Source organism: Globicephala melas, chromosome 5 (assembly GCF_963455315.2).
Source record: "Globicephala melas chromosome 5, mGloMel1.2, whole genome shotgun sequence".
NCBI classification, from domain to species: domain Eukaryota; kingdom Metazoa; phylum Chordata; class Mammalia; order Artiodactyla; family Delphinidae; genus Globicephala; species Globicephala melas.
The window spans coordinates 74,584-97,305 of record NC_083318.1 but is presented as its reverse complement, the minus strand read 5'-3'; the positions used below and the strand labels follow the sequence as shown (position 1 = coordinate 97,305).

At 49.2% G+C, this 22,722-nt stretch overlaps 1 protein-coding gene across 4 annotated transcripts in view; it reads right to left on the bottom strand.

Moving 5' to 3' along the window:
• Positions 1 to 13,969: 13,969 nt before the first annotated feature.
• Positions 13,970 to 22,722, bottom strand: part of PIGG (phosphatidylinositol glycan anchor biosynthesis class G (EMM blood group)) — a 43,519-nt gene continuing 34,766 nt past the window's right edge. For all 4 annotated transcript variants that reach the window (XM_030851551.2, XM_060298830.2, XM_060298829.2 and 1 more), the window contains 2 exons: positions 21,698 to 21,861; positions 13,970 to 18,170 (listed from right to left, as the gene is read on the bottom strand). In XM_030851551.2, the coding sequence (XP_030707411.1) occupies positions 17,957 to 18,170; positions 21,698 to 21,861 (378 nt within the window). In that variant the 3' untranslated portion in view covers positions 13,970 to 17,956. The remainder of the gene's footprint in view (positions 18,171 to 21,697; positions 21,862 to 22,722) is intronic.

The window sequence follows — 22,722 nt, the reverse complement described above, 5'->3', positions numbered from 1 at the left end:
CCCTGACCCCAGGCTGGCTTTGGCCATGCCCTTCCACTATTCCTACACTGCCAGCCTGAGCCCTTTCTCAGCTCCACTCCTGATACAACTTTCTCCTAAAACGTGTGTCAGATCGTGCTGTCCTACCCAGAAACTTTCAAGAACTGCCTTTTCTGAAGAAAAGTAAACCCTCGTGGACCTGGCCCAGCCTGACCCTTCAACTTTCTCTGTGGGCCACAGGGGGCTCCTGTCTGGTGGGGCCGAAGTAGATGTGGCGACCGAGGCTGGTGCGCTTCCTTGGGGGAGCTAACGGAGAGGCGTCGCTAAGTCAGAGAGGAGAGAAAGGGGCGCGAGGAAGGTCCAGGGGCCTGGACCTTCGCAGGGGTCTGCGCTGCCTTGGGCGCCTGGACGTTTTAGGAGCTTATCTTAGTTTCCTGGGGCTGCTGTCACAAGGCTTCATAAACTACGTGGATTAAAACAGCAAGTATTTATTCTCTCACAGTCTGGAGGCCATAAGTCTGGGGTCAGGGGGTCGGCAGGGTTGGCTCCTTCTGGAAGCTCTGAGGAAGAATCCATCTGTGCCCCCCTCCAGGCTCCTGGGGGCTGGCAGTCCTAGGCGTGCCTGGGCCTGTGGACTCACCGTTATCTCTGCCCGCCTTTGGTGGCCTCCACCTCTGTGTGTCCTTCTCTGCCTCTTAGAAGGACACCGTTGGCTTTAGGTCCCGCAGACCCTATTTCCAGGTAAGGCCATGTTCTGGGTGAACAAGAATTTGGGGAGGACAGTGTTGAACTATATTGAATCCAGTAGAGAAGTCCGTCGAGGCTGAGTGGTTTGCTCCTTCCTTCCTACGGGCCAGCTCTGAGGACCCCTGGGGACAGGCACCCCTCCCCTGAACCGGGGCACAGGCATGAAGCTGGTGGAGCCCTCGTCAGCCCTCAGATGAACATTCTAAAAGAAGCTGAAAGAGTAAAATTAATCCCCCGACGCGAAAACCTTTCTGAAAATAAGTTCCATCTGGTGTATTTGCAAACATTTTCAGATACGAGCCCCGGAGACTGTGATATTTGGTGAATCCAGCCTGGAATGGATCACCCTCCTCTTCTTGGCAGGTCGGGGGCTGGGTGGCCTTGGTGTCAGAGGCTCTCCTCCTGCTGGGATACTCCACTCGTGTTGAGGTGAAAGGCCACGGACTGTGTGCTCCCGGCCCCAGGCTGCTCTGAAAGGGGGCTCTCCCATCTCCAGGCCTCTCTGCCTGGGGCAGCGTGGGACCCTGCTGCGGCCTCGGTGTTGCTCATTTTAAGGGCTTTCTCCCCACTTGCTCTTTCACCTGCCAGCCTTGGTTCCCACAGTCCCCTCAGCGCCTCTGCCGATTCCTGGACCCTTGTCCCCGCCCCATGTCATGGCCCCGCTGGGACGTAGCCTTTGCTGGGAGCGCCCCTCAGGTGCACCTGCTGGACCACCTGCTCCACCGGCCCTTGAGGCAGTGCCCCCTGCCCCTGCCCAGTGGAGCCGCCCACAGCTGTGAGCTCTGCCCCCCTCCCACCTCCCTCACCTCTTGCCATCCCCATCCCTTCCTGGAGGCTGGGAAAAGCTCCAGGGGCTGCCGGAGACCTGGCCCTCACCTGCCCACGCAACTAGCCTTGACGGAGCCTGCGTGCCAGCCCCCGGGGGCCCACACCCGCCGCCATCTCTGTCAGCACAGGCAGCCCCTGATCAAGGGCTAACTGTCTTGAGGGCTCATCATGGGCCAGGCCCCCTGTGGCAAGCACTTTGCAGCCACTGCCTCCCCTAATCCTGGAAACGGCACTTTACGGGTGGGAAAACCGAAGCTTAGGGAACGTGCTGTGTGCCCGGGATGGAGCTGGTGTAAGAACAGCGGTCTGAGCCCAGTGCTGCCTGGGGCCCGGGCCCCTTGCCGGCTGCAGCCACAAGCAGGGCCAAGGTTCTGTTCCCAAGTGGTGTTTGTGGGCGTTTGTGGGCCCAGGCGTGGGGCGGGCGGTGTGACAATCTCCAGCTCCCTCCAGACCTCTGTGCCTTCAGCCACCGGCCTTCTCACTGCCCCCTTCAGAGTCTGTCGCGGACCAGCCAGACGAAGAAGACCAAACCGCCCAGAGCCAGAAGGGAAGGGCTCAGGAACGGAAGCAGCGCCGACGAATGGGGTCAGAGGACCAAGACAACTGCTGGCTGCAGGCAGATTTGATTGCACTACAGCTGCAGATTACACAGACTAGAAAAGGGGAGGTTGCCAGACGGTGCCTTACATCATCTAATGGCTGTCTCGGCTCTGGGTTAACTTCCCTGGGAGAAAACCCATAAACCCAGAATCATCAAAAATAACCTGCACGTGCCGGGGGGAGACAGCTTTGCTTGTCTCAGTTTACACTCTTTCTGATCTCTGGGCCCTGGTGATTTATCTCCCATGGAATGGAACAAGGAGGGGAACAAGCAGGGACAGTCCCCTCGGGCAGTGGCGGCATGCCTGGCACGTCCGCAGCCTGCTCTCATGGCTGACTGCTTCCCACAAGGGTACCTCAGGACCCTAAACTCAGCCTTTTGCCAAAACTCAGCATCTCCCTCTTCCTGGTTGAGGGACTCCATCCCTACGCCCGTCACCAAGCCCTCAGCTCAGCCTCTGCTAATTCATCCCAGTGTTCATTCAACAGCTACCCACTGGGCCAGATGCCGGGAATTCCGGAGGGAGCTGCGCGCTCCCGTCCTGCCGCTTGCCCTGGTGCAAGTGCATGTGCTCACTCTTGGGGGTAAAGAGACTTTAATATTCTTTTTTTCCCATACTAAGTGCACAAATCTGGTTGTACTTTACGCATAAGGCACATCTCAATTTGGACCGGCCACGTTTCAAAGACTCAAGAGCTTCCGTGGCTAGTGGCTGCTGACCAGCCTAACTTCGGACAGTCTCCTCCCCACACGCTTCCTTTATTTTGATCAGTAAAAATGTTAAATACAACGTACCTCATGTAATATAATACACGCATATCCACTGCTTAGATTCAGTTTACATTGCATCAAAAATAAAACAGAAGGGCTTCCCTGGTGGCGCAGTGGTTGAGAGTCCGCCTGCCGATGCAGGGGACACGGGTTCGTGCCCCGGTCCGGGAAGATCCCACATGCCGCGGAGCGGCTGGGCCCGTGGGCCATGGCCGCTGAGCCTGCGCGTCCGGAGCCTGTGCTCCGCAACGGGAGAGGCCACAACAGTGAGAGGCCCGCGTATCACACACAAAAAATAAATAAATAAAAATAAAACAGAAAACTCTTAACAGTCTAAAATGTCATTCCCCATACTTGGTCCCCATTTCTCTTCTATTTCTAAAGATGTAAAGTGGTACATGGGCAGCCAGGGTGTCCCCCTTATCCTCTGGGTCACCACTCACCTCTCGTTGGTTGTGGGTCATGCCCGGGGTGTTTTCGTGCTTCCACAACAAAAGTGTATGTCTGTGCATATTATATAGTGTGGCTTTGAATTTTTTTTTAATTGAACTCTAGTTGATTTACAATGTTGTGCTAATTTCTGCTGTACAGCAAAGTGATTCAGTTATACATATATATACATTTTTTGATATTCTTTCCCATTATGGTTTATCACAGGATATTGAATATAGTTCCCTGTGCTCTACAGTGGGACCTTGTTGCTTACCCATCCTGTATATACTAGTTTGCATCTGCTCATCCCAAACTCCCACTCCCTCCCCCTTGGCAACCACAAGTCTGTTCTCTATGTCTGTGAGTCTGTTTCTGTTTTGTAAATGAGTTCATTTGTGTCATATTTGAGATTCCACATATAAGTGATATCATAGAGTATTTGTCTTTCTCTTTCTGACGTACTTCACTTAGTATGAGAATCTCTAGGTCCAACCGTGTTGCTGCAGATGGCATTATTTCGTTCTATTTTATGGCTGAGTAGTATTCCATTGTATATAGTACCACATCTTCTTTATCCATTCCTCTGTCGATGGACACTTAGGTTGCTTCCGTGTCTTGGCTACTGTAAATAGTGCTGCAGTGAACATTGGGGTGCACGTTTTTAAACTTTACATAATGGTGTCATACTGAGAAGAGTTCCTGGACCCAATTTCAAAGACTGTGTGTGGAGGCTTCTTCACACCAAGCAGTTCTTGATGCCAGCGTGGGATCTGAGAATTCCACTCAATTCTGACACTATCAACCCCGAGGTAGAGTCTGATTTTGCCCTCCACTTCAGACACCAAACACAAGTCCAGGTTGTACCTCTGACCGACTGACTATCAATCAGAGGTTCCCATGAGTCCCTCCTCTGGTCGTTCCATTAATTTGCTAGAATGGCTCAGAGAACTCAGGAAAACCTTATGTTTACTCAGTAGTTTAACGATTTATTATTAAAGGATATTAAAGGATATGAATCAACAACCAGATGAAGAGACACACAGGGCCAGGTCCTGAACAGAGGCGCTTCTGTCTTTGTGGAGCTGGGGGCCCAGCACGGTGCCACCAGGAACCTTCCAGGTTCCCTGACATGGAAACTCTCCAAAAAGGGTCAAAAAGAACTCCTTTTTTTTGGTTTTTATGGAGGCTTCATTAAACATAGTCATGATTGACTAAGTCATTGGCCAAGAGTGATTGACTCAACCTCAGCCCCTCCCCTCCCCTCCCCAGAAATGAGGGGGTGGGACTGAAAGTTCCAGCCCCCTAATCACCTGGCTGGTTCTCCTGGCAACCAGCCCCCATCCTGGGCTGGGATACAAAAGTCACCTCATTAACATAAACCCAATTGTGATAGAAAGGGCTTGTTACAGATAACAGGACAGCCGCTTCACCTTCATGGCCGTGAAACACTTTCAGAAACTGAAGACAAGAGGCCAAATATTGTAACAAAGGATACTCCCGTTGCTCTCATCGATATGAAAACTCCAAGGGTTTTGGGAACTGGAAGCCAGGAACTGTGGGTGAAGAGCAAATATATCTGAGAAACACATTTTCATCACATGCACATTTTGTAAATGATAATATCGCAGGACACGTAGTGTGTTAACCTCAACATCATGTCTTTGAGATTTGTTTGTGGTCTTACTGGAATTCTTGTTCCCGTACTCTAACTGCTGTGCTGTGTCCGATCGTGTAGCCAACCCTGAGCTCATTTGCCATTTCCCCACTGAGTCACTCCTAGGGGATTTCCTTTTTCCCCTTACAATCCGTGCTGCACAAAACCCCTCACCTGTCTCATTCCCAGGGAAGGCTTCTCTAAGCCCCACACTCAGGTGTGTTCCTGGGGCCTGTGCCTTTCTGCCCTCCCAGGAGCTGCACCATGGGGGCTCTGGGTAGGCGTGTGTAGGGCCTGCCCGCCCTGCAGCTCAGGGTCGTCTCCTGAACCTCCCTCAGAGACCCTCGTGTTTCCTCTTGTTAGTTGCTGTGAAATGGTATCTCACAGTTTTCACCTGCATTTCCACAGTTACTAGTGAGGTATTGACTGCTCTGTAACTCCTACATTCTTATTCTCTAGCATGAAAAAAATTGCTTGTCTTTTTACTGATTGATTTCTAGACACATACGCTGGGTACACTACTCCTTATCCCAGAGCTGAGTTGCCTTTTCGTTTGTTCGGGGTGTCATTTGTCAAAAAGTAAATCACATTTATTAATCCTTTCCTATATGGCTTGTGATAAATAAAGAAAACACAGATTAAGTCATCAGCCGCTGCAGTGCTGACCGACATGCACCCTGAGAGGAATTTAGGAAGAAAGCAGGATGGGCGATCTGTGCTTTGGACAAGCAGTCTCCTTAGATCATTAGGTGCATGTCTCAGGAAGAATTTTAATGAAGCCAGGCTCTTGCATCTTCCCCTACATAGAAAAGCACTGAAACCTTTAACTTGAGATGCCTGTTCTTTGTGAATAGCAGTAGTCTTTTACCAGGATGTAAGCTTTACTGCGCGTGTTCCCAGGCCAAAGATGATATATAAACTAGGCTTCTCCCCTGACCCCTTCAGAGCAGTCTCTCAGAGCTACTGAGTGGCTGTCTCCCAGGCCGCTGTCCTCCGTAAGGTCCCTGAATAAAACTTAAGCTCACAACACATATGTTGTGCACTTTTCTGTAAGTCGACGCTTGTCTTCTCGTTTCTCGCTTAAGAAATTCTCCCTATCCTGGTGGCTTGTTGTTTTTGTTTTTTTTGGCCCCCCAGACTCTTCGTTGCAGGGCTCGGGCTTCTCTCTAGTTGTAGTGTGTGGGCGTAGTTGCGGTGCGCTGTCTCAGTTGCCCCGCGGCATGTGGGATCTCAGTTCCCTGACCAGGGATCAACCCGTGGCCCCTGCATTGGAAAGCAGATTCTTAACCACTGGACCACCAGGGAAGTCCCTATCCTGATGTTTTAAAGATATTTTTCCTTTTCTTGTAAAAGTTTTACAGTTTTGCTTTTACATTTAAGTTGTTGGGGCCCAGGGTAGGCTGCCCCAAAATGTGCCTTAATGGCATGTGGATTATTTAGAATTAAAGTTACTTAAGAAATGGCCAATGCAAAAGGGACACTCTGAACGTCCTCTCTGTGCCCTGAAAGCAGGAAATAAGTCTCCCATGTGAAGGTGCCCTCCCTGCATCTGGACATAGAAGGACACCCTTATCTCCAGGGACAGGGAATTAGGACTGAGAAGCCTGTCTAAACAAACCTTGTTACTTTTAAAATTTATTCCCCAAGCCCAGACTCTGCTTAAAGCAGATTCTTCACTAATTGAGCACTAAAGCCTAAGTTTTTTTGTCCTCTCAATCCTTCACAAAATTTATAGTTTCTTTGTCTAAAAAGTATAAATCCTGCCTACTTTGGCCACTTCTTAGGTACTATTTCTATGAGACCTCTGTGCACATGTATTAAATTTTGTTTCTTTTTCTCCTGTTAATCTGTCTTGAGTCAGTTTCATTACTAGTCCAGCCACAAGAACTCATGAGGGATAGAGTGAGAAAGTTCCCTCTCCCCAATAAGGCCTTTAATCCATCTGGGAAGTTATCTTTGTTTATAATTTAAGGTAGACATCTCACTTTCTCCTTTATTATTAGATATAAATGTACGTGTTAACCAACATTTTAGAATCTGAGGTGAGACCTGATTAAAATAAAAAGGTGTTTATTTGGGGTTTGTTAGGTGTTAGGAGACACAAATTCAAGATTACTTGCATTGTGTTCTGCGGGACTACAAAACGGGGGATGCGTATGAAGGCAAAATCAGCAAGGTTACAGTTAGTTAAATGAGTTTTTTTTATCAAGAATATAACTGGAGCTGGCAAGAAGTAAGGATGCTAGTTAAGCAAGGATTGGTTGGAGTCCGAAATGTTTGCATAGTTAGAAGGGGAGACCTTGAGATCATAAGGTTACAGCTGGCAGTGGCCAGCAGACACCGTCTTGAGAACGGCTGGTGGTGTCCTTGAGTTTAATACGGTTCAGAAAGTTCACGTTCTCCGTGGTGCAGGTAGTGTCCGAGACCAGGTCCTCAGTGGTTGCCTGACTCCATTTTCGTATGCCTTGAGGCAGGCGATAGATGGGCCCCAGGCTGAGCAGCTGGAGTCTGTCCCCCGTGGGCAGAGCCTGCCGGATGCAGAGGCGGACGAGCTGAGCCCCGCCCAGATGAGAGGCCACGCGTTTCTCATTCTTGACGCCAAGGAGACCTTCCCGACTACACAGGCACAGAAAGACTCCTTGGAGCTCAGAAAGGGAGTGATGCCAACCTACCCATAGGCCTCCTCACTAGAATCCCTCTTGGCTAAGAGATGCACATACATGGGAGGGTCCTGAGATAAAACAAATACGGACTCCAAATGAGGCAAAGGAAACCTGAAGAAATGCCCCATAAAAGTGATTCAAACTACCACGAAGGGGCTTCCCTGGTGGCGCAGTGGCTGAGAGTCCGCCTGCCGATGCAGGGGACGCGGGTTCGTGCCCCGGTCCGGGAAGATCCCACGTGCCGCGGAGCGGCTGCGCCCGTGAGCCATGGCCGCTGAGCCTGCGCGTCCGGAGCCTGTGCTCCGCAACGGGAGAGGCCGCAACAGTGAGAGGCCCGCGTACCGCAAAAAAAACCCCCCAAAACCCCCCCAGAAAACAAAAAAAACTACCACGAAGGCCACTCTCTCTCTGAGCCTCCCCGTGTGCCTATTCACACGTACTCTTTTTCCTCCTAATAAACACTTCACTTATTTCACTACTTTCTGTTTCTTTGTGGAAATTCATTTTCTGCAAAGCCGTACGGGCCAGGGCCTTGTCACTGGCCACTGGTCTAGTGGCTAGGATTCAGCGTTCTCACTGCCGCAGCCTGACTTCAGTCTCTGGCCAGGAATCGAAATCCTGCTTCAAGTCGCTGCAGGCCAAGGCCGCCCAAGATCATAGCCTGAGCTATTGTTGCCGAAAACTTGGCCTCTGTGCACTGGTGCCGAATCAAATCTCAGAGACAGAGTTTTGTGTGAAGTAGAAAAGAAGAGCTTTATTGCTTTGCCAGGCAAAGGGGGCCACAGTGAGCTCATGCCCCTCAAAAACTGTGTGGCCCCACCCGGGAGGATTTGGTGAGGAGTTTTATAATGGTTCAAAGGCAGGTTGCTGGTAAGGATCAGGGTGTGTGCAGGGCCTGCGCTCCTTTAATCTGGCCTCAGGTGGTCTTCTCTGGAATGAAGAATGCTGAAGTCTTCCATTTGTTGGGGGTTTTAGTTCTGTAAGAAGCTCAAAGATATTGGTGTTTTAAAAAAAGTATTATTTATTTTATTTTTGGCTGCGTTGGGTCTTTGTTGCTGCGCGTGGGCTTTCTCAGGTTGCAGCGAGCGGGGGCTACTCTTCGCTGCGGTGCACAGGCTTCTCATTGCGGTGGCTTCTTGTGTTGCAGAGCGTGTGCTCTAGGCGCTTGGGCTTTAGTAGTTGTGGCACGAGGGCTCAGTAGTTGTGGTGCACAGGCTTGTTGCTCTGCAGCATGTGGGATCTTCCCGGACCAGGGCTCGAACTCATGTCCCTTGCATCGGCAGGCGGATTTTTAACCACTGTGCCACCAGGGAGGCCTAAAGATATTGTTATGTGTATCCCTTGAGGGGAACCAGGATCCTCCCCCAAGGCTGTGCTATTGTTTTTTGGCCACTCCTCCCTTGTCTCTGCATCCCCTCCCTTCCCTGATTAGCAACTATTTGGACCTGCCATTTAGGACTCAGGGAAGGTCATGGAGGCTGGAGTCTGTTCCCTATAAACAAGAAATAGGGGACACAGAAAGGCTTCTGTGTCCAGGAGCCCCACAGGGTCCTCTTCAGTTTCACTATGATTACTCTATTATAATTTTAATTTGTCATCAGATGTGTGTGTGTATCTCTCTGTCATCTATCCATGTATCTCCTTTATCATTTTATCTTTATTGTATGGGTAGCTAATTTTTCTCACACCTTTTCTTTTTTATTTCAGTGCCTTTATTAAATCTATTATTTTTAAGCTGTTTGTAACATCATCTCTCACATAGGGGAACAAAATTTGCCACCCTAAAATGTGTCTCACAGCATATTATTTTAAGCTGGTTATTTTCTAAGAAACAGCAGGACATGGGGAAAACTCTGAAAACCAAGCAGGAATTTCCTTCCCTTTTGTAAGAAACATTTACACTTTTAAGGGAAATCTCCATTTGTGAGGGCGTCTTCACCTCTGTACCAGGAAGAGGAGGGTGACCAAACCTCTAGAAACTCTTAACAGTGGAGCAGGCACTGACTTAAATCTGCACCACAATCTTACCCTTGTTTACTGTGCTTTTCCTGTAACCGCCCGTAATTGATTCATCCCACCCTAAACATCCTCTTCTGTCTTTAGCTGAGGATGGTATTAAAGGTGAGGGCTTTGGCCATTTTGGTCAGTTTTCCTGGGTCTCTCCCTGTATACGTATTAGTAAACTTTTGTGAAATAAAACTCATATTTTATGGCAAGACAAGAAAAAGTTAAACATAAAACATTTCCTCTGCCCTTTGGCCTCCTCTCTGCCCTCACCGTGCTTTGTGGATACGCATTATGCGTCAAGCAAACCTCCCCATTGGCAGGAACACCTGCTCAACCGTAAAGAGCAACGTTCTCCCAGTGCCAACAAGGCAACTCCTTAAAGATAACATTCCGTCTCGATCTTCTAAGGGGTCACATGCCCCATCACGATGCCGCTTAGATCTGGACTATGTGAACTGTCAATAACACATCTTTTGATGTATAGCCCTCTGTCTCAAGAAACGTATGTAACTATGCCTTGACTTCTAACAGGCAGAACGGTTCTCAGTTTTCTGAGATGCTCTTCATGGGTTATAATCCTCAAATTTGGAGCAAATAAAATTTTCCATTTCTTCCTTAGATTGACTAATTAACTTTTCATTGACAGTTTGATTTTCTCCTGTTAATTTGACTCATGTCAATTTAATTGTTAGACCAGCGGGAAGAACCTAGAAGGGGCAGGAAAATTTCCCTCTCCCCGACACTCACATGTATTGATATTCTATATTTACACAAATTTTCTTCCACGTCATTCATTTTTCTCCATTGAACTGCATGTCCGATGTCTTTCTTCAGAATGTTGCTCTTGGCACTTTCCATGTGCATTTCAGATAAGACCGTCACGTACCCTGCGTTACCTTGCCAGGGCGCGGGCTAGAATTGCATGGGTTTACACATTACTCTGAGCAGAATGCCATCCTGTGATTTTGAGTCCTTCCATCTTTGAATAGGTCTATCTCTCCACTTATTTGTGTCTTCTTTTATGTTTTTCAATAAAGCTTAATACTTTTCTTTGTAACTGCCTTGCCTGATTTTTGTTAGATTTTCCCTGAGATGCATTTTAGTTTTTGTGGCTATTGTAAATGTTGCCTTTTTAAAAACTTCATGTTCTATTTGGTTATTGCTGGTGTAAAGACTGTTACTGACCTGGTGTACTAATTTTGTAACCAACAACATTGCAAAAATTTCTTTTTAGTTCTAATTATTTGTCCATTTCCAATATCATCTGTGGCTAATAATGTTGTCTTCCATCGGGTTCTACAAGGGCCAGGTCATTAACCACTGCAGTTGTTAACCTACTGTTACGGAACACAAGTCCACGTGCCCGACGCACAGTGAGGCCAAACAACCAAAACGTCGGAGTTTGGAGCAGAGAAAGGTTTATTGCGGGGCCACGCGAGGAGACGGGTGGCTCAAACTCCCCGATGGGAGTAGTTCCCAGCCAAAAAATCCACATATACTGACTGCTCCCCTACCTCTTCGGAGCAGTTCCTCAGAGCTACCTGAGAGACCGTCTCCTAGGCTATTGTGATCAGTAATGTCCCTGAATAAAACTGAAACTCACAGCTGTCACGTTGTGCATTTAAAAATTTCAGTTGACGTAAATGATGTCCTTGGTTTCCAAACACTCTGCAAGTGATCCAAGTGTTCTTGCTAAGACCTCTGCTGGGGCCCAAGGTAGGTAGAAAAATGTACCTCAGTGGCATTTTAGTTAGTTTGAATTAAAGTTACTTAGGAAATGGCCAACACACTGAGACACTCTGACATTCCCCTCTGTGCCCTGAAAGCAGGAAATGTCTCCCATGTGAAGGTGCCCTCCCTGCATCTGGACGTAGAAGGACACCCTTATCTCCAGAGACAGGGAATTCAGGGCGAGAAACCTGTCTAAACAAACCTTTACTTCTTTACTACTCAAACCCAAATTTTGCTTACATTCCTTTTTATTTATTTATTTATTTAGCTGTGTTGAGTCTTAGTTGTGGCACACAAACTCTTAGTTGTGGCATGTGGGATCTAGTTCTCTAACCAGGGATCGAACCCGGGCCCCCTGCATTGGGAGCACGGAGTCTTAACCACTGTGCCAGCAGAGAAGTCCCATAAATTCCTTCCTAGTCAAGCACCCAAACCTAAATTTCTTTGTCCTGTCACTTACTCTCAAATTTATTGCTTCTTTGTCTAAAAAGTCTAAAAGCTGCCTGCTTTGGCCACTTCTTAAGTCCTTTCTAAGAGACCTCTGTGCTCATGAATTAAGTTTCTGTCTTTGTCTCCTGTTAATCTGCCCTGTGTCAATGTTATTAGTCCAGCCACAAAAACTCAAGGTGGGTACAAGGGGAAAGTTTTCCCTCCTGGACATCTCCAACACAAAGTTGAGTAGAGGTGGAATGACAGGCCTCCTCTTCTTTTCTCTGAGCTAAGTCATTAAATATGAGGTTTGCCTGGAATTCTGGTAGATAACTTTTTTAACATCAAGGAAGTTTCTTCTCTTTTTAGTTTGCTAAGAGTTTTTTGGGGGGAATGGATTTGCTTTTTTGTGTGTGGGGGTTTTTTTTTCCAATATAAATAAGCATTGAATTTATCTATGTATTTTTCCATCGATTATCATGATCATTTGTTTTGTCAACCAAAGGGGAAAAAAAGCCACAGAAGCTTGCAACTAAGGAAAGAGTTTATCTGGGGTCTTAAGAATTATAATTCAGGAGGCACAGATTCAGGTAAAACCAAAAGCGTGTTCCAGGGAACAGAAGAGGCAGAGGCTGATAAAGCAAAAGCCATGAGGCTGTGCTCTGACGCAAGAAAGAAGCTATTCGTCCTTACGTGACGGCTGTCATCAGGGTGAGGGTCAGATTAGCATCTGGAGTTTCCGGCAGATGCCTTCATTGGGAGCTTAACTGGTCAAAAGGTCAGATTCCATTCAGGTTGGGACCGTATAAGCTCCCGCAGTGGCCCCCAGCTCCATTTCAGAGCTCTCTTAGCAATACTGACTCCATTTTGATTTTCCTTCCACAGTTTTTTCCTGGATTAATCTGTTACTGTGGTAAATTATACTAATCCAGTGTTCAATTTTAAGTCAAGCTAATACTACGTCTAATTTGAAAGTCAATTGTACTATTGTTTTATCTGTCTATTCATATTTCCACCCCTGTAAGCAACCATTTTCTTTGATAATATGCCTCCATATGTATGGAAAAAATGACTACTGTGCTGGTTATTTCCATTTTAGACGATTACTGATTTCTTTTTTTCAAAATTTTTATTGGAGTATAGTTGATTTACAATGTTGTGTTAGTTTCAGGTGTATGACAAAGTGAATCAGTTATACATATAAATATATTCACTCTTTTTTTTAAGATTCTTTCCCTATATAGGTTATTACAGAGTATTGAGTAGAATTCCCTGTGCTATACAGTTGGTTCTTATTAGTTATCTAGTTTATACATAGTAGCGTGTATATGTCAATCCCAATCGCCCAATTTATCCCTTCCCCCGCTGATTTCTTACTATTGAACATTGGGACTAGTTTTTTATACCCTCCACCTGACACACAACCTTCTCTCCCCAGTAGAGTTTCTGGATTTTTAGGGGTCAAATCAGTATTCTCCTTTATTAAGATCATAAACATTGTCCACAGGTGAGGTAAATGGGGTTCTGCGACTACATTCTCTTTCTTGTTTTTGTTGAAATTAACAGCTAACTGATGTTTTCCATGAACCTGTGGCCATGTCATCCCCAACTTTTAATTTTTTTCTTTTTAATAAATGTATTTAATTAATTAATTTTTATTTTTGGCTGCGTTGGGTCTTTGTTGCTGCGCGTGGGCTTTCTCTGGTTGCGGCAAATGGGGGCTACTCTTCGTTGTGGTATGCGGGCTTCTCATTGCAGTGGCTTCTCTTGTTGCAGAGCACAGGCTCTAGGCGCCGGGTTTCAGTAGTTGTGGCACGCGGGCTCAGTAGTTGTGGCTCGCGGGCTCTAGAGCGCAGTCTCAGTAGTTGCGGCGCACGGGCTTAGTTGCTCTGTGGCATGTGGGATCTTCCCGGACCAGGGCTCGAACCCGTGTCCCCTGCATTGGCACGTGGATTCTTAACCACTGTGCCACCAGGGAAGCCCCACCCCCAACTTCTGACAGAAGTGAAAACATTCTCTCCATGTGTTCAAATGTTCCAAGTAATCCAGGATTTCTTTTCATACAGACCTCCTTCTTGAGCTCTCATCCCTCCTGACATGGGCTCTGGGTGGGGGGGGGGTCTCTGCACAGTTAATATCCAGGGACCTCCCTCTGCTCTGCTCAGGTCCCTGCATGCAGCTCTACACTGTGTCCCAAGATCTTGGTGTGTGGCAAGTGGGGCTGAAATCCCACTGAGCACACTAGCCAGTCACAGATGTTTACAGCAACTTTATTCATAGTTGTCAAAACTTGGAAGAACCCAAGAAGTCCTTCAGTAGGTGAATGGATAAACTGTGGTCCATCCAAACAGTGGGATATTATTCAGCACTAAAAGGAAATGAGCTATCAGGCCACAAAGAGACATGGAGGAAACTTACATGCATGTGACTGAGTGAAAAAGGCCAACCTGGGAAAGTTACAGACTGTATCATTCCAGCCATGGAGACAATAAAAAGAGCAGGGGCTCCAGGGAGGGTGTGGAGCACGAGGGATTCTTAGGGCAGTGAAATTATTTTATATGATGATATACCAGTAGATATATGTCATTATACATTTCTCAGAACCAGTAGATATATAAGACAAAGAGTGAACACTAATGTCAACTATGGACTTTAGCTAATGATAATGTATCAATATTGGCTCATCAATTGTAACAAGTGTACCACACTAACGCACAATGTTAATAATAGAGCAAGCTGTGTGTGTGTGCAGAGAGGAGACTGTAACATGAGAACTCTCTGTACTTTCCACTGAATTTTTCCATACAACAAAAACTATTCTAAAAGATAGTCTGTTAGTTTAATATAAAGACAATGGTGAAGATAAAATGGAACACTAAAAAGTATTAAATTAACCCAAAGAAGACAAGAAAGGAGACACAGAAGAATGATAACAATGACCAAAAATGAAACAAAGAGAAAAATGGCAGCTCTAAATCCAATTGTATCAATAATTACATTAAATGTAAATGGACTAAATATTTCAATTACAAGGCAGAGATTGTCAGACTGGATTAAAAAATCAGGATGCAAATTTTGAGCTTACAAGAGCCACTTTAAACAGAGTCACAGTAGGCTGAAATTAAAAGGATGGAAAAAGATATATGCAAACAGTAATCATAAGAAAGTTGGAGTGGCAGTATTAATATCAGCCAAAATAGAATTTAAGACAAGGAGTATTACTGGAGATAAATAGGGATATTTCATGATGATACAAAGTAGATATATAAGGAAAATATAACAAACAGTGTATATGTGTCTAATAACAGTTTTAAAATATATGAAGAAAATCTAACAGATCTAAGAAACACATAAATCCACAATCATAGGTGTGTTTTTCTTCATTGTTTGAAGTATTTACAATTAAAAAATGACAAAAAATACTATTTTTCCTTAAAAAGGTGGGGTGGGGCAGGCCCTAGGAAGGTAAAGGAGGAGGGGGAAGAGGGCAGCAAAAAGAGAAATAAGAAGGTTCAAGGTCAAGAAAACAGTGCAGGAAAGCACAGCTCCATAAACCGTACCACACACGACTGGGCACTGCCTTGTGTGCAGAAGGAGCTGGTGCAGGCTGCAGACTAGGGCATCTGCTGAGGTGAGGGCAGGGCGGCACAGGCCAGGACCAGGAGCTTGGGTTTTGTTCTAAATGAATGAGATGAGCCCTAGAAGGGTTTTGACCAGGGCACTGTTGCCTGGTTTTTACTTTCAAAGATGACCGTGGCCTGCTCTATTCAGAACCCAGGCGAGAGACGCCTGTGACTGAGGCCAGGTGACGGGGTGCATCGATGGGTGGCATATGCCACTGAGGGGGGTGTGATGGGCACCTGGGGTGGGGGAATGCTGCCATTTCCAACACAGGGCCAGGAGGCGAGGTCTGGAGACTTCTCCTCTCACACCAGGTCGGGGGTGACCCTGAGCGTTCTCACACACTGCCTGCATCCCCAGGTTGCTCCTCCTCTGCATTCCTGCTGGGTGGCTGCTCTGCCCTCCGCTGGCCACTAAGCCCAGAGGGCCACTGACCCTGGACCAGCTCTCTTGCACTTAACTCTTCATCCCACGTCCTTCACCACAGCAGAGCCTCATAGTGTCTGCTCAGACTGTCCACACATTCACTAGCTTTGTGGCCCCAAACAGAATTTTCGGCCTCTACACCTGTTTTTCATCTGTGGTTAGTTCTGGTAATAATAGTCCAGGATGGTGGGAGGGTCACAGGCAAAGGGCCTTGCAGACAGGGCATTGCCTGCTTTCCTCAGCGGCTCCCCCTGGGGCACGTGCCCCTCCAGTACTCTGGTCAGTCCCCCTTTGTCCTGGCTTTGTGGCACTCTTGCAGCAGCAGCTGGCCAGCCCGCTCCATTCCCTCCCTGTTTGCCCATCTCCCTCAGCTCCTTCCTGCCGCGGGGCTGTGCTGACCTAGGTGTAGCTCGTCCTCGCTTTGTTCAGGGCTCTGCTCAAAGTTGCTTCTTCAGAATAGCTGATTGTGAACACCCTCTCTAAAAACAGCATTTTGGCCACTCTTTACACACTTCCCCTCTTTATTATTTTCTTCTCAGCAGGGAACAATGGATCTGAGTTTTATCTGCCTTCTTCCATTAGAATGTCAGCTCCATGAGGGCAGGGTTTTGCCTGTTTTGTTCAGTAAGGTTCCCCAGAGCTCAGGATGTGCTGGCACCCAGGAAGCAAATACCTGTTCAGGGGCTGAAATCAGGCTCTAATTCCTAGTACCTCAGCAAGAACGATCAGAGGTTCATTCTTTCGAATAAACTCTACAGGCTGCCTGTGATGGGCACCAAGCACATTAAGAACAACAGTGGGTCAAACCGCCATGCCTGTGGTCACGGTGCACCTCCCTGCCGTAGCTCAGCACAGGGGCACCAGGTCCCTTAGGACATGCTGGCAGAAGCGGACCGATCCCTCATGGAAAAGATCCATTCAGGGAGCAAGACAGATCAATGGATTTTAATGAAGCAGAGCATGAAAGTTCAGTGATATGGTTGCAGATTCCACAATGCAACTGATCTGTTCTTTTTTAAAATAACTTTTATTTTGAAAAGTTTAAATCTCACAAGTTATAAAAATATTACTGAGAGGCCCACGTACAATTCACCCAGCTTTCCCCAACAACAGTACCTAACATGGCCACAGTCCTTGTCAAACCTGGCAGCGGACGTGGGTGCCAGTCTGTTCACTCAGGTGAGACCTGAGTAGGTCTTCACCTGTTTTACACACGCTCATCTCTTCTTTCTCCAACTAACCTTTAAGAAACTACCACAGGTCCAATTTTAGTGCAGTATCAAGAAAGAACATCCATGATGATCAGAAAAGGATATTAAAGTACTCTTCCCTTTTCCAATGACATATCTGTGCGACTGCTGCAACCACACACACACACCACAACAGACAGATGCAGAATGCAACCACCTTCAATTAAGTCAGACATTAGATTTACAAAAATGTAAAGCAATGCCACTCTCCTCGCTCAATATTTTTGTTTTGGAAAAAATATTTTTCTTTAAAATGTTATATTAACACACAATGGGTTTATAACCTTATTTTCAAATGAATACATATTTTTGAATGCCTTAGTTTTAATTTTAAATGCCATAAATGCTGACAGACGTAGCCCACATAAACCCAAGCAGCTGGGGACCCCGGTAGTTCCTGAGCTCTGCGAGGGGACCCCGGCAGCAGATGAGCCCTGTCCCACAGAGCCCCCAGGCCCTCCGAGGCTCCCGTGCACTGTGACAAACCTGGAAACTTTTTATTCTTCAGTTTAAACAGATATATTTGGGTAACTTATCCAGAGGAAATTAAAAGTTCAGAAGTTTCTGGAGTGATTGTCAACAGGGGAATACAATTCGTATCCGAACTAAGTATTTCAAAATGACCTTTTTAAACCACTTACTATTTAACCTAAATTCAAGTACGGTAGTCAAAGAAATGGAAACTATTATCAACATTATAGAATTCACACCTTGTTTTTTTAAGAATGATCTTGCATTTAAACAGATTTCTTTCATTATACAAATCCATGAAGTAAACAGTAAAGTTTAAAAAATATATTCTTTTTAATAACTTAGTCTAAGACTTTGTGTTGGTTTGGTCCATGGCTGTGAAGAATACACAGACAGCAGCTGTGATGAGTAGATGCATTCCCTCATAGAGAAGTTTTGGAGAAAAGACACTCCATATAAATAAATGATAACGCAGGGATGTCACAAAAATGATATACGCAGAAACTGGAATAGAACAAATCAGTGCGTAGCAGAAGCAGGCATGACTCAGCGCCGAACCGCTGTTAATAAAAAGGGAAACGCGCGTTAGTACACGCCACTTCTGGCTCATGTGAGGCGTGAACACACACACATAATCGATATTTGTACTTTGACTACAGTAATTCCTGTTCCTGGGACTTAGTCTGGTGGGCACTGTGGCGCCCGAGGAGAGGACAGCTGCAGACGGGCACCTCCAGTCACTTAGGGCCACCACAATCTGCAAAACAGTTTTGAAAAATGCACCCCCGAATTCTACAGTTATTTATTTTAAAATTATACACGTTATAACATATAAACAATGAAAAGCAAATCACGCAAGGATGAGATACGTGTGGTGTCCAGGGGGGTGTCCGGTCTGGTCTGGGGACGTTGGCTCACTCCTGAAATAAGAACAGTCCCCCTCAAGGCACATGCACGCACTGCCTTTGCTTCCAAGCCATCCCCACACTTTACATAAATCTAGCCTGTTCTTCAAGGCACCTTCCGGGGACTGTGACCATTTCGGGATGACAAATTCCATCACCCAGGCACCTTTCACTCCTCGTCAACCCACAGATCCTCGGGGGCCAGGCTTTCCAGATTCCGGTCCTGGCGCCTCTCCTCACACCCCGCACGGAGTCTCCGCGACATGCATCGCTGCTGCTAACCCCTCCTGGCGCAGGGGCTCCGCCACGCGTGCAGGTGTCCTTGCCTGGCCCTAGCTGGCTCCCCACTGGGGCTTCAGTGCCCGTCCTTCCTGCTGGGCTCTCCAGCTGCCCGTCACCCTCAGTAGGCAGCACGCTCTGCTTCCTTCTTGACGCATCACGCAGCCTCGACGCCCACCTGCAGGCCCTCTTCTGGGATGCCGTCCTGACCCCTCACAGCAGTGCTGTGACTGGCTCATTTCGCCGCTGCCCCACCAGACCACGCGCTCCTGGAGTGACTCCTCATGCCCACGCCTTGGGTCCCACTTGGGATCCAGTCCATCCCGCAGGGGATCCCTGGAGAGCTGGGCCCCGAAGCATTGCCTCCTCCCTCCCCAGGGCCTTTCCCCCAACACCCAGCAAAGGGCACCCTAGGGAAAGGCCTAGTGGATGGCGGGCCTCAGCGCGGGCTCTGCTGCCCTCTCCTGGGGCATCAGGGCGTCTGTGCTCAGCTGGGAGCCTGCTGACCCCACTCCCCTCTTGACCAGACAGTGAGGGAGGGGAGCTCAGGACACTCACTTCCTTGTGTTTCGGTTTCACACGCTCGGAAGACACTGACTGAGGTCCCTTCCCAGAGCGACAGCCAGTGGGGTGACAGTTCCCGTAACCTCAACAAATGACAATTTGCGACCTAGGGGATGAACGAAGGACCTGCAGCTTGGACCACTCGGCTGTCCCTGCTGCTGAGCTCCAGACCGGAGGCCAGCTCCCAAAGCAGAGGGGCACGGGCCACCCAGTGCCCAAATTTTAAGCCATTAGAAATATGTTTTCTTTTTCTACCACTTTAATCTGGTTATAGTTTTCTTATTTTACTAGAAAAAGTAGAAACAATGAGTGAAACTTGAGTGAAAATGAAGAAAAACCTTTTCTAAAATAAAGGAGAAACATTCCTTAATTAGGGAAAACGTCATATAACACTCTCCAACTGATTAAAATGCTTCAACTCACTTTAAAGAAATGCTTTCATCTGTCTTTTTTCTCCCCAGTACAAGTGCAATAGATGAGAAGCGCCAGGAAAATCAAGCTGTGAATTTAGCACCAGGAAGCTGCTCTTCACAGAAGCCCAGGCTCTCACCGTCTGGCCCTCACCCGCCTGGGTCCCCCTGCCCAGCAGACCTGGGGTCTGCAGACGCGGTACACGCAGAGAGCCGTGCTCCAGGGCAGGCAGCCCTCTGGGGCAGCAGTGAGCGCACCTCACCGGCTCACGGCCCCTTGGTCCCCGACATGCAAAGACACCTGTCGGTCAGTTTGGGCCTCTCGACCCCACCAAACCCACCCCCCGGGGCATCTAGGAATCCGCTAATGAAAGAACCCCCAGCTCGGCAGCGATCCTGCGCTGACGTGGGCTCACGTCCAGCACGAAAGCCTGGAAGGGCGTCCTGGGCTCCCCCACAGCGACCCCACGTCCGTCCGCTCCCGCCAGAGGCGCTCGGCTCGCGGGAGACCAGATAGGCAGCGGCTGATCAGAGGGGAGTCTGCCCACAGACACCCCAGAGGCCACACGCAGGCACTCCTCGTCCTCAGGAAGCCTGCAGCTGGGGAAAGAGAGCCTCTCGCTGGGGAAGCCAAGGCTCAGCCATGGCACTTTGGAGAGCAGGTGGAGCCCACCGGGAGCCGCGGCCTCAGAGCAGAAGCCCACCCTCCTCAGGGGGAGCCGTCCCTTGCTTTCTTGCTCCAAAATCTGACGCTCACCTTCGCCCCGTCCACCGATGTGGACGTGAGCTTGGTGCAGAGGCAGAGGGTGCCGGAGGCCTGTGTCTCAGGAGCTGGTCTGGGGGTGACACGTGGGACTGAGAAGAACCCGTGAAGGGGGCCGAGGAAGCGGGGGCGGGTTCAGTGTGGGGTCAGACGTCACCGCAGTGAGGCCTGTGCTGTTAACTCGGGCGGGGAGGTGCGGGCCCCGAGGGGGGCGGGGGCAGAAAGCTCGCCCTCCCCTCAGCTGCAAAGTGTCCTCCTGGGGCCTCCCTGACCCGCCTGGCCCCCCGGGGTGCGGAGGGGAGCGTGTTAGGAGTTCAGAGGCACTAAGGGAGCCTCACACCCCGCGGCACCTCACATGGGCCTACAACCCATGGCGGCGACACCATCGCCCGTTTTACAGACCGGGGAGCCAGGGCCCGTGTGGGAAGCGCAGAATCAGGCAGCCACACACCACCTGGGCTGCACTCTGCCAGGTGGGCCCAGGCACCGAGGTCACTGTGTGGGTAGAAGCTGGAGGCGCCTTCCTCACGAAGCCCCCTTTCTGAGGGGAGCGGGTATAAACAAGGAAGGAAGCACTGCATGCGAGGGGAGGGGAATGCTGTGGAGTAAACAGGCAGGGGAGGGGTGGACGGATGGATGTGCTGGGCAGGACAGAGCAGTGGGCTGCCCCGTCAGTCTGCTGGGAAAGGAGCCTTTGGGGCTGGTGACCGTTGGACTTCATGGGGGCAGGACAGGGCAACACAGAGTCGCAGCCTCATGGCCAGCCCCTCAGGACTGTCCAGGCTCCTGTCTCCCTCCAGCAGGGATCCTGGAAGTGAGAAGCAGCATCTCCTGTTCTCTTGTTCCAAAGGGAACCCCCCCTCCCCACCGCCATCCCCTCTGCCATCCCCCCCTGCCCCGTGCTCCAACCAGGTCACCGGCAAGCAGAGAAAATGAAAAGAGACCTTCCTTCTTGTCCCTCTGGAGACACACCTTGGTATGAGCTGGAGAAAGCCAGCAGGGGTGTCTGAGCCGCCCCCACACAGACCAGCCCTGCCACGCACTGTGGACTGTTCAAGGTCAAGGAAACGGATGCAAATCGAGACCTTTGAGCCCTTGGGGTTCAGGCACCCTGTCTCTGGAACATGAGTTGATCTGCCATCAGATTAAAGACGAAGGAGCCTCACCTGCTGGCTTCTGAGGTCAGGAAGTTTACCAGGTGGCTGGCCCACAGCACAGGCCCCGTGTATGTCGCAAACGTCGTCAGGAGCATGGCTGGGATCTCCACGTAGGCGTCCAGGCCCACGAAGCCTGCTGAGATGTCCACGGTGGCGATGTTGTTGGAGTTTCCCTGGACATGGGGAGAAACAGGCTGAGCCGGCTGGTCTCGTACCATGGCCACTAGCAACTGTGAGAGCCGGTCACGGTGACCTGGACACACAGGCGCCCCAGCTGCCCGTTCACTCCTGGTTCCGGGGCTGACCTTAGATGCTGTCCCTCCACCTGCCCGCCTCACACCCAGGCAGGAGGAGCAAGTGGAATGTCTTTTACCTTCGAGAGACTATACAAATGTAAGTCTGATGATGAACTATGGAAAATTCCAAACTTCCCCAGATCTATTTACTTCAGACAGACACACCGACCTCCCTCCTCAGGGACCCAGTCTGGGGGCTGCACGTGGCACGGGGGAGCTGAGGGCGGTGTTGCCACACGGCTCGCTCGAGGGTGGACGCCACTGTTAGGTGGGAGAGGGAGGGCGGGCTGGCTGCCTGGCGTACGGCTCAGGTGTCAGATGCAAGATCTGGGCCAGTAACAGGACAGCTTGCCCCACGCAGGGAGGGTGGGGTTTTGAATCCCAGGGAAGGGTCTCACGAGGTTCAGTCCCTCTCCACTCTCAGTCTTTATTGACGCTGGGGGCCTTTTCTGAGACACTCATGATGTTTACGGGTCTGACGGCACAAATGTCTGTCCCAGCCCAGCGAAGGCCCCTCCCGGGAGCTCCTGACCCGACGGCCTGGGACACAAGTCCGGCTGGGTGAAGCCCACCGCCTTCTCCCTCAGCCGTGTGGCACTCCAGGCAGTCACTGGCTCGTGGTGCAGACCCCACACATGTCAGAGCCGCGCTCTTCCCTCGACAATAACCTCCCTCGTGCAGCTTCCCCTTGACCCCCTGCTCTGCCCACGTCCGCCTGGGCTTTCCCCCAACTGCACG